Genomic DNA, 12,222 nt, shown 5'->3' on the forward strand with positions numbered 1-12,222 from the left:
TTATGTAGTAAGAGAAAATCAATATAGACAGAAAATTGGCTGTTACTTCATTACTGATAGTAAGTTTTAACAGCTATGGCTTAAAACTAAAATCTGTATTTTTTTAAATTTTTAAATATGAAAACCCACCGTTTTTGATAAAGCAGATAATTCATCTTTTGATGTCTTTGTTTCCTTCAATGCTTCAGTCACTGCTTCTTCATTCTCTTCAATACTAACATTAACATTTTCTATTGCTGTGGAGTAGTGACTACGTAGAGCAGTAAGTTTCTCTTTCTCTCTCCTAAGAGGAAACACATTTGGTTTTATCCACAATGAAAGGAAAATCATGTTTAAAACTATATGTAAATTAGCTTCTGACTTAACAATGTACATTAATGGCATTTACCTATTCATAAAATTTCTCCCATCCCAAAGCAACTTCTTAAAAGTACCATTTAGAATCAAGAAGTAAATGGTGAGAAAAAATTCACCAGGTGTATTTGTTTCCAATGGAATAAACTTAGAGAAAAATAATTTCTAAATTATTTAAAATAAATCATCTTTTGATTTGATTTCAGGTGATAGAGCTAACCACCTTTGATTCAGAGGGTGGGCAGTACAGGGATGGAAAGGCGAGAAAAAAAGAGAAGATTTAGAAGTGAAAAGTCCACACATTATTAAAGTCCTAGCTTACTGTTTTGTCTTTCTCAGTCTTAGAGGTAAAATGGAGGAAACTGCAGCTTAGAAAAACAATAGATTTTTTTTTTAAATTGCCAAGGAATATTTTGCTCTTATATGATCTTCCACGAAGAAAGCCAGAGCTAACCTGTGATCCACATAATCCTGCCTCTTATCTAGTAGGTAGAAAACACATTCCAAATGTCTCTTAAGACAAGGGTGTTACAGTTTAATATACATAAAAAATATGGTGAGAAAATGACAAAATTATCATTTCCATAAAATATCAGCAAGAAATACAGATAATTCCACCTGCAATTAGCCCAGGTTCTTATACACTAACTCTGATTTTAGGAGTAGAGTCAAATGAAACTGAAAGATACAACCTCAATATCGAAATGAAAATTAAAACAATAAACAAATAAGCAAAAGGATTCTTCTTTACCCTTCCATGTCTGGAGAGTATAGGTCTCCCTATCAGAATTCTGGAAGCCAAGTAGATAATGAGAGGTGGGTAATCGCAGCATTCAAAATATGTTTGGTTGAATTTCCTTCCTTTGAAATAAATTTTTCATTTCTCAATGGTATCTATTTCCCTCAGGTCAGACAATAAACTATGAACTCTGACTAAGAAGTGGAAACTGCCCAGTGTCATCAAATTCAGAAACTAAGTACTATTTTAGTTGTCTCTTTATCCTGATTTCCTAAAGTTGATGCCACCAATTCCTCAGCCTTTTAAGGATTTTTCAGGGTAAAAGTTTGCCACTAGTGCCCCCAGGCACCAGTAGTTCAGCCTTTATCATTCTTGTATCTGCTAAATCAGAATAAATTTAGAAGAATAAAATGGGATGAATCCTTCTACCTGTTAAAAGTTACAATGTAAAGCAATCAAGATACTAAAAAGCCTATGTAGTATGCTTCTATTCACATGGATTTCATGAACAGGCAAAACTAAGTCTGGAGATCAAAGTCAGAATGAAGATGATCTCTTTGGGGTGGAAGGCGGCAGTTGTATGGACTGGGAAAGAGAACAAGAGAAAGTTCTAGTATGCTGAAAACTTTCTATACCTTAATCAGGGACATGGTTACATGCATATGTACAGATTTTTAAAATATTCAATGTAGGGGATCCCTGGGTAGCTCAGCAGTTTAGTGCCTGCCTTTGGCCCAGGGCGTGATCCTGGAGTCCCGGGATCGAGTCCTACATCGGGCTCCCTGTGTGGAGCCTGCTTCTCCCTCTGCCTGTGTCTCTGCCTCTCTCTGTGTGTGTGTCTCTAATGAATAAATAAATAAAATCTTTAAAAAAAATTTCAATGTATACACTTGATAGCATATGTAATCATGTTTATATAATGTGTATTCTCAATTAATTTAAAAAATAGTGAACAATAAACACATCTCTAAAATGTTATTTAATACATCATTTATGACTCCTCTAATGCTTACAGTAAATCTTACTTACTAAATTTAGATGAGAAGAAAATCATCAAAGGACTTTTATGATTTATTTATTTTTAAAGACCCCAAGACCTGGGATCAAGACCTGAGCCAAAAGCAGATGTTCAACTACTAAGCCACCCAGGTACCCGGATTTTAAAATATTTCTGTTAGAAAATGATAGATGAAGCAGACCAACATAAGGAGAACACTCCTTGTTATCACACTCCTGCTTGTTAACAGGTTGATTTTCAAGGGTTTATTGGACTGAGCCTAGACTGTATCCTTGCCATGTGGGCTTCTCTATAGAGCATCTCAAAACATGGCAGCTAAATTCATCAGAGCAAATACACAACAGAACAATAAAGTACTAGCAAGAAAAAAGTCACGGTTCTTACAATTTAATCATCAAGGTGATATCCCATCACTTTTACTTTATTTATTAGAAGATACTCACCAGATCTAACCCACATGCAAGGGGACATGATTTTAGGAAAGAATATCACAAGGCAGATATCACTGAAAAGTCATGTCAGAAGCTGCTAACTAACCATAGAGCTCCTTGGTATTTACAGTTTCCATAGTTGGAGGTTGGTGAGGTGATACCTATGGCTTTCGCATCAGACCCAGAATACAACAGAATGATACAGGTAATATACTAGAAAAAAGTCTTCAGAAGGTTTAAAAATATAGAAAATATGAGAAAATGATCAAGAAACATGGAAGATACTATAAGAAAAACTAGTATGTGTTTGAGTCCTGAAAGAAATAGAAAATGGGACCAAGGCATTGTTTGAAAAGATAATGACTGAAAATGCCCAGGGATAATAATTATAATACATAGGTTCAATAATATTGGAAGACTAACAAATCCCAACAAAGAAAAATCATTCCACACCTAAAGTGCCTTAACAAAGTAAAGTTAACAAATTTTCAAAATCAAGGGATGATCTTATAAGTAAAGTATAGGCACACCTGGCTCAGCGGTTGAGCGCCTGCCTTTGGCCCAGGGCATGATCCTGGAGTCCCATGATCGAGTCCCACATCAGGCTCCCTGCATGGATCCTGCTTCACTGTCTGCCTGTGTCTCTGCCTCTCTCTCTCCCTGTGTGTGTCTCTCATGAATAAATAAATCTTTTTTTTTTTTTAAAGCAAAGTATAGAGTAGTTGCATAGCAATCAGTTAAAAGGTCAATATGCTTCTTAACAGTAAAAATGAAAATCACGTTACAGAGTGATGTATTTATTAATATATTAAAGGTCAATTAAGAATCAAGAAATCAGGAACACCTGGGTGGCTCAGCAGTAGAGTGTCTGCCTTTGGCTCAGGGCGTGATCCCGGGTTCCCAGATCGAGTCCCACATCACACTCCCTGCATGGAGCCTGCTTCTCCCTCTGCCTATGTCTCTGCCCCTCTGTCTCTCTGTCTCTCATGAATAAATAAATAAAGTATTTTTAAAAAAGAATCAAGAAATCTATGAAAATAGAAATTATTCTTCAAATAAAAACTCAAAATTTGGTATGAGCAGAACCTGACTGAAGAGTATAATTAAGGACCTCTCCAACTATAAAGCACTGCCAGATACAGTCTATGATGAAAAAGTCTATGAAGGAAAAAGGAACAAAGAAGAGTTTTATTTTGAGGGTATATCTAAAAAACAACCTTGACTGTTTAAAACAATAACAACAAGCATGTCTGAGTGCCTCAGTTAGTTAAGTGTCTGCTTTCAGCTCAGGTCATGATTCCAGGGCCCTGAGATTGAGCACCACAAACCCCCATCTTCCATCTGGCTCACTGCTCAGTGGGGAGTCTGTTTCTCCCTCACCCTCTGCATCTCCCCCACCCCACCAAACTAATGTTCTCATTCTCTCTCAAATAAATAAATAAAATCTTTAAAAATAAATAAATAAAACAGTAACAACAATGTTCTCATGGGTTATAAAAATGAAACAGTCCAGAACAACAATAAATACCTATTCAGTGGTAATGTGATAACTACAGTAAAAATTTTCCTAAGTCCTTTTCTTGTCTAGCATGTTAACAGTGTCTTTGGAGTTTGATATCTAAGTTTACATGTGATAATTAATAGGGTTTCCTACAAGAAGAATAGGAACGAAACTGTAACTGCCAAACTGGAAAAGGAAAAAATAACAAAAACTAATGTGAAAGACCAAAAAAGAATAAGAAATAAAACACATGGGGGCAAATACATGGTTGTTTAAATCCAAATGTATTAGTTATTTGTGAATACATTTAATGGCCCACCTTTAAAAATGTTGGCAACTGATAAAAAAGACTATCTACATAATGACAAGAGATATGTATAAAACATAGGAGCTCAAAAATATTGAAATTTAAAAACGGAAAATATCTCCCAGATAAACATCAAGAGACAAAGATAATGAAACTATATTACCATCTTAATTGAGTTTAAGGCAAAAAGTATTCCAAGAATCAATTCACAATGATGAATAAAGTTAATCATCTCCCATAACGATATAACAACTTTAAACTTGTATGAACCTGAGAGAGCTTCAAAATGTAAAGCAAAAACTGATGGCATTAAAAAAAAAAAAAAAAAGATGTAGAGAGACACATCCATCACAGTAGGTGATTTTACCACACTTTTCTTAATAATAGAAAAAGTAGTAAAAATCAGTAATGATATGGAACAGTGTTTCTCAAACATCACCTTGGGATTTTTTTAAAATGCAAATTCTCATTCAATAGGTCTGAATTGTGCCTGAGATTCTGCATTTTGAAGAAGCACCCAGGTAAAGGTGATGCTGTTGGTCCATAGATCACACCTAAAATAGCAAGGATAGCTATTTGTATAAGATTAGCCTCTATGATTAGTAAATTTGACCTAACGAAACAGTAACCAATATTATATTCAATAAGTATATAAGGAATATTTACCAAAAAATTAAAAAACAACCCAAGTCATTGAGCCAAAAATGAAGACTCAGTGATTTTCAGTGGGTTGAAACTATGTTTCCTGACCAAAATACAAATTCAGCTGGGAAAGCAATAATAAAAAGGTAATTATAAAATTAGAAATCCACAAAAAATTTTTAAATGTATATTTTAATAACCTATGGATCAAAGAAGATATCAAAATGAAAATTAAAAATACATGTAACTGAATGAAAATGAAATATAACAAATCAGGGTTGCTACAAAAGTGATTAATTTATTAAATATTAGACAATACTTAAAACAGACGTTGTATGTAAGGAAATATAAATATCTTAATAAATGGATGCTATCTAGATCACAGAACTATGTATAAACTTTATGTTCTTCATCTTGCTTGTGTTTACTTGATTCTAGCTCCACGTGAATATGATTTTTTCTAAATCATTAATCAATTTGAAAAAATAAAGATTTTATTATGACACACTAGATCATAAAGAATTTACAGTGCACAAAAGAAATTACAATATCATAAAACACACACACAAAAAAGAATATCATAAAACACAAATACATCAAAAATGCAGTAAAAAACACCACCAATTACTAAAATGCAAAATAATACTATATATATTTTAGCATACTTCATTTCATTAGAAATCAAACAAATGCAAATTGAAATACTTGGATGCTATTTATCATTAATATACAGCTACATAATTTGTTCTTAATAATATCTCATGCTGGAGACTTTTTTTAAAATAGCCACTGTGCACATACATAGGAGTGATGCATATTTGTTATACACAACTATAGGCAATTTAACAATATGTATGAAGAGTTTTAAAATGACACAGGGAGGCTGGGAAGATGGTGGGGTAGGAGGATGTTAAACTTGCCTCCTCCCATGGCTACAACTAGATAACTCTCACATCAGTGTAAATAACCCAGAAAATGACCTGAACACTGGCAGAACAAACTCCATAACTAAAGGTAGAGAAAAAGCCACATCCAAGAAGGTAGAACAGGCAGAGAAATGTATTTGGATTTGAAGCAAAACAGACCATGGCCATTGGCAGCAGGAAGGGAGCCAGTTGCTTAGAGAAGGGCAAGAAACAGACTATCACACTGGGGAGCCAAAGGGGAATGTTATGGGAATCCCCATAACATTTGGCTTTGAAACCAAGAGGGGCCTAATCATGTGAATACTTAGAGCCAGTGGGACTTAAAGCCTGGAATTCTAAAACTCAGCTGGCTCTGCTATGGGAGAGCCTGGAGGGCAATAGGAAGTTGAGTCTCTGCCCTTAAAGAGACAGCAGGATAAACAGCCACCAGGGATACAAGATGGAAGCAGCAGTTTGAAAAATGTCTAGGACATACAGAAAGGAGGGTTATTTACTCATCTTACAGTGTGTATCATAGAAGCAGGGATAGCAGGGAAACCTCTCCAGGAACAAAGGAGCTGGCAGGTGCCTTTTCCCTTCCTGGCCCCCCAACATAAACATGCAGCCACCTATAGGAATAGCACAGCAACAATGCTCCCTACCTAATTTTTCTATACCAAGTCCTGGCCCCTCTAACTACAGCACCATCTTATTTGTCCCTTCCAATCATGCTCGCCATGTCCCTGCACTGTGAGGCCCCTGCCCAGAATACTGGTGCAAACCCTGCCAAAACGATGTCATTTATTCATGCCCCATGTGGGGCCTAAGTTCTGACAGCAGGGTTGGCAGGTCTCATTTTGCAAGCAGACCAGCATGCCCCTTGTTAAAATGTGCCCCATCTAGTTGGGACGAAACACCACCCACAACAAGCAAAGAGAACTTCTGCAAATGACTCCACTGAAGGAAAGAGTGGCCAGAACACAACACCAGGGCATAGGCAACACACATAGGAGACACTCCCTAAAGTGCCAGGTCCTGGGGAACACTGCCTTGCAAGGAACACTAGGACTTCTTCTTCATAAGGCCATTACCATCAAGAGCAGGAGACAGCTTACTTTCCTAATATAGAAACTGACAGAGAGAGCTAGACAAAATGAGGAGACTGAGGAATATGGTCGCAAATGAAAGAACAAGATAAAATGACAGCAAGAGACCTAAGCAAAACCATTAAGTAATATGGCCAGTAGAAAACTTAAAGTGATGTTTATAAAGATAACCAATGGACTTGAGAAAAGAATGAAGAACATCAGTGAGGCCCTTAACAAAAAGACAAAAAAGAACCAATCAAAGATGAAGAACATAATAACTGAAATTAAAAATACACTTGATAGAATAAATAGTAGGCTAGAGGAAGTAGAGGAACAAATTAATGATCTAGAAGACAGAGTAACAGAAAACAATCAAGCTGAGCAAGTAATAGAAAAAAGAATTATACAAATTAAGAACAGACTTAGGAAACTCCATCAAACATATTAACATTTGCATTATAGAGATCACAGAACGAGAGAGTGAAAACGGGGCAGAAAACTTATTTGAAGAAAGAATAACTGAAAACTTCCCTACTCTGCAGAAGGAAACAAATATCCAGATCCAGAAGGCACAAAAATCTCCCCAAAAAATCAATCCAAGGAGGTCCACACCAAGACACATCATAATTAAAAAAGCAAAAAGTAGTATAAAGAAAGAATTTTAAAAGCAACAAGAGAAAAGAAGACAGTTATACACAAGGGAAACTCTATAAGGCTATCAGCAAATGTTTCAGCAACAAACTTTGCAGGCCAGAAGAGAGTAGCATGATATATTCAAAGTGCTAAGAGGGAAAAATCTGCAACCAAGAATATATCCAGGAAGGCTATCATTCAGAATAGTAGGAGAGACAAAGAGTTTTTCAGACAAACGAAAACTAAAGGAGTCATGACCACTAAACCAGCTCTACAAGAAACATTAAGGAAGACTCGCTGAATGAAAAGGAAAGATCATAAATGAGAGTCCAAAAAATAGAAAACACAGAAGCAGTGAAAATAAGTGTATCCATAAAAATGGGTCAAGGACTTCACAAAATAAAAAGACATAAAATATGACACCATATACCTAAAACATGGGTGAGAGAGGAGTAAAGAATGGGTTCAAACTTAAGCAACCATCAACTTAATATATGCTGCTATATGGAGAAGGTGTTTATACAAACCTAATGGTAACCAAAAAAATCAAAAAACAGTAAAAGATATGCAAAGAATAAGGAGAAACAAATCCAAGTATATCATTAAAGAAAGCCAACAAACCATGAAAGAGAGCAAGAGAAGAAAGGATCAGGGAAAAACTACAAAAACAACCACAAAACAAACAAACAAAAAAGGCAAAATATATATATCTATCAATAATTACTTTGAATATAAATGGACTAAATACTCAAAAAAAAAAAGACAGATGACAAATTGGATAAAAAAATAAGTTCCAAAAAAAAAAATAAGTTCCATTCTACATGCTGTCTATAAGAGACTCATTTTGGAGCTAAAGATACATGCAAACTAAAAGTGAGGAGATGGAGAAACATTTATCATGCAAATGGATGTCAAAAGAAAGCTGGGATAGCAATACTTGTAACAGACAAAATATATATTTTAAACAAAGACTAAGAGACAAAGAAGGGCACTATATAATGATAAAGGGGACAATCCAAGAAGATATGCAATTGCAAATATTTATGCACTCAATATGGGAGCACCCAAATACACAAAGCAGTTAATAAAAAAACTTAAAGGAATCAATCAATAGTAATACAATAATAGTAGGGGATTTTATTTTTTTTATTTTTTTTTATTTTTACTTATCTATGATAGTCACACAGAGAGAGAGAGAGAGAGAGAGGCAGAGACACAGGCAGAGGGAGAAGCAGGCTCCATGCACCGGAAGCCCAACGTGGGATTCGATCCCGGGTCTCCAGGATCGCGCCCTGGGCCAAAGGCAGGCGCCAAACAGCTGCGCCACCCAGGTATCCCAGTAGGGGATTTTAATACTCCACTTACACCAGTGGATAAATCATCTACATAGAAAATCAACAAGGAAACAGTGGCTTTGACTGACATACTGCACCAGATGGCCTTAACATTCCATCCTAAAACAGCAGAATACACATTTTTTTTCAGGTGCACAGAAATATTCTCCAAAAACAGATCACATATTAGGCTACAAAACAAGCTTCAACAAATTAAAAAAAAAAAAACCACCTAAATGATACTATACATGTTTTCTGATCACAATGCTATGAAAATAGAAATCAACCACAAGAAAAAAATCTGCGAAGACCACAAATACACGGAGGTTAAATAATATGCTACTAAACCATGAATTGGTCAGTCATAAATTTAAAAAGAAATAAATAATTACATGGAAACAAATGAAAAATAAAAGCAAAGGGTCTAAGCCTTGAGACGCAGCAAAAATGGTTTGAAGAGGGAAGTTTATAGCAAGACAGGTCTACCTCAAGAAGAAAAAAAAATCAAATAAACAACCCAACTTTACACCTAAAGGAGCTAGAAAAAGAACAACAAACAAAACTTAAAACCAGGAGAAGGAAGGAAAGACGAAAGATTAGAACAGAAATAAATAATACAGAAACTAATGAAATGGAACAAAATCAATGAAACCAGAAAGTGGTTTTTTAAAAGATCAACAAAATTGATAAGCCTCCAGGCAGACTCATCAAAAAAAGAAAAAAAGAGGACTCAAATAAACAAAACAAAAATTAAAGAGGTGAAATAACAACCAATACCACAGAAATACAAACAGCTGTAAGAGAATATTATGAAAAACTATATGCTAACAAATTGGACAATCTGGAAGACATGGATACATTCCTAGAAACATATAAACTACCAAAACTGAATCAGGAAGAAAAAAAAAAAAAAACAACAGACTGATTACCAGCAATAAAATTGGATCAGTAATCAAAAAACTCCTAACAAACAAAAGTCCAGAACCAGGCAGCTTCAGAAGTAAATTCTACCAAACATTTAAAGAAGAGTTACACCTAATCTTCTCAAACTATTACAAAAAATAGAAGTGGAATGAAAACTTCCAAATTCATTCTATGAGGCCAGCATTATCCTAATACCAATATGAAATAAAGACACACACACACAAAAAACCCCACGGGGGAAAAACAACAGAATTATAGGCCAAAATCATTCATAAATGTAGGTGCAAAAACAAAAAAACAAAAAAATCAAACCATTCACCACAATCAAGTGGGATGTGGGATATATTCTCAGGAAGCAAAGGTGGTCCAATATTCTAAAATTAATCAACATGATATATCACATCAATAAAAGAAAGGTTAAAAACCATTTCAATAAAAGCAAAAGAAAAAAAAAAGCATTTGACAAAGCACTACACTCATTCATGATAAAAACCCTCAACAAATCAGGTTTAGAGGGAACATACCTTAACATAATAAGTCTTTATGTGAAAAACCCACAGAGAACATCACACTCATTGAGGAAAAACAGAGCTTTTCACATACCATCAGAAACAAGACAAAGATGTCCACTCTCATCACTTTAATTCAATACAGTACTATAAGTCCAAGCCACAGCAACCAGACAACAAAAAGAAACAAAAGTCATCTAAATTTTTAAAAAAGAAGTAACACTTTCACTATTGCAGATAACATGATACAATATATAGAAAACCCTGAAGACTCCACCAAAAAACTGCTAGTTTTGATAAATGAATTCAGTAAAGTCATAGGATACAAAACCAACATGCAGAAATCTGCTGTATTTATTTTTTTCTCGTTTCAAGTTTTTATTTAAACTCTAGTTAGTTAACAGACATTTCCACACAGTAACAATAAAGCAGAAAAAAAGAGAAATTAAAATGATCCCATTGATAACTGCACCAAAAATAATATAAGAATAAACTTTTAAAAATTTTTTTAAAATTTATTTATGATAGTCACACAGAGAGAGAGAGAGAGAGGCAGAGACACAGGCAGAGGGAGAAGCAGGCTCCATGCACCGGGAGCCCGACGTGGGATTCGATCCAGGGTCTCCAGGATCGCGCCCTGGGCCAAAGGCAGGCACCAAACCACTGCGCCACCCAGGGATCCCCTATAAGAATAAACTTAACCAAAGAAGTGAAAGACCTGTACTCTGAAAACTGTAAGAAGCTGATGAAAGAAACTGAAGATGACACAAAGAAATGGACGGCCATTCCATCCTCATGGAATGGAAACAAGTATTGTTAAATGTCTGTACTACCCAAAGCAATCTACACATTAAATGCAATCCCTATCAAAATACAAACAGCATTTCTCACAGAACTAGAACAAGCAATTCTAAACATTGTAAAAAAACATGACTCCAAAAAGCCAAAGCAGTCTTGAAAAGGAAAAGCATAGCTGGAGACATCACAATTCCATTTTAAGTCATACGACAAAGCTGTAGCAATTAAAACAGTATGGTACTGGCACAAAAATAGACACATATACTCAATGAAATGGGGTAGAAAACCCAGAAACAAACCTGCAATTATATGGTCAATTACTGTTCAACGAAAGAGGAATGCATATACAATAGGAAAGAAAAAAAGTCTCTTCAACAAATGGTGGTAGGAAAACTGGATAGCTATATGTTAAACAATGAATGAATGGACCACTTTCTTATGCCATATACAATAATAAACTCAACAGGGATTAAAGACCTAAATGTGAGTCCTAAAACCATAAAATTCCATAAAAGCAGGCAATAATTTCTCTGTGAAGGACGGTGAAAGAAGCAATAAAAACATTATAGGGAGAAGATGTTTGCAAATGACATATCTGCTAAAGGGTTAGTATGCAAAATATATGAAGAACTCAACACCCAGAAAACAAATAATCCAATTAAAAAATGGGCAGAAGACACAAAAACACATTTCTCCAAAGAAGACCTACAGATGGCCAACAGACACATGAAAAGATGTTCAACATCACTCATCATCAGGGAAATGAAAATCAAAACTACAATGTGGTATTACCTCACACCTGTCAGAATGGCTAAAATAAAAAATACAAGAAACAACAAGTGTTGGTGAGGAAATGGAGAAAAAGAAACCCTTGTATACTCTTGGTGGGAATGCAGACTGGTGCAGCCACTGTGAAAAATAGTATGGAGGTTCCTCAAAAAGTTAAAAATTGAACTATCCTATGATCCAGTAATTGTACTACTGGGTTAGATACCCCCAAAATACAAAACACTAATTGAAAGAGATACACGCACCCCTA

At 35.1% G+C, this 12,222-nt stretch overlaps 1 protein-coding gene across 10 annotated transcripts in view; it reads right to left on the reverse strand.

Annotated features, from left to right (window-relative positions):
* CCDC178 (coiled-coil domain containing 178) overlaps positions 1–12,222 on the reverse strand; it is a 421,095-nt gene that overhangs the window by 315,508 nt on the left and 93,365 nt on the right. For all 10 annotated transcript variants that reach the window (XR_013381334.1, XR_013381333.1, XM_077900386.1 and 7 more), the window contains one exon: positions 130–283. Coding sequence is in view for 8 of the 10 variants with exons in the window: in XM_077900386.1 (XP_077756512.1) it covers positions 130–283 (154 nt within the window). In the remaining 2 variants the exon portion in view is untranslated. The remainder of the gene's footprint in view (positions 1–129; positions 284–12,222) is intronic.

This window comes from Canis aureus, chromosome 6 (genome assembly GCF_053574225.1).
Source record: "Canis aureus isolate CA01 chromosome 6, VMU_Caureus_v.1.0, whole genome shotgun sequence".
In the NCBI taxonomy this organism is placed as follows: Eukaryota; Metazoa; Chordata; class Mammalia; order Carnivora; family Canidae; genus Canis; species Canis aureus.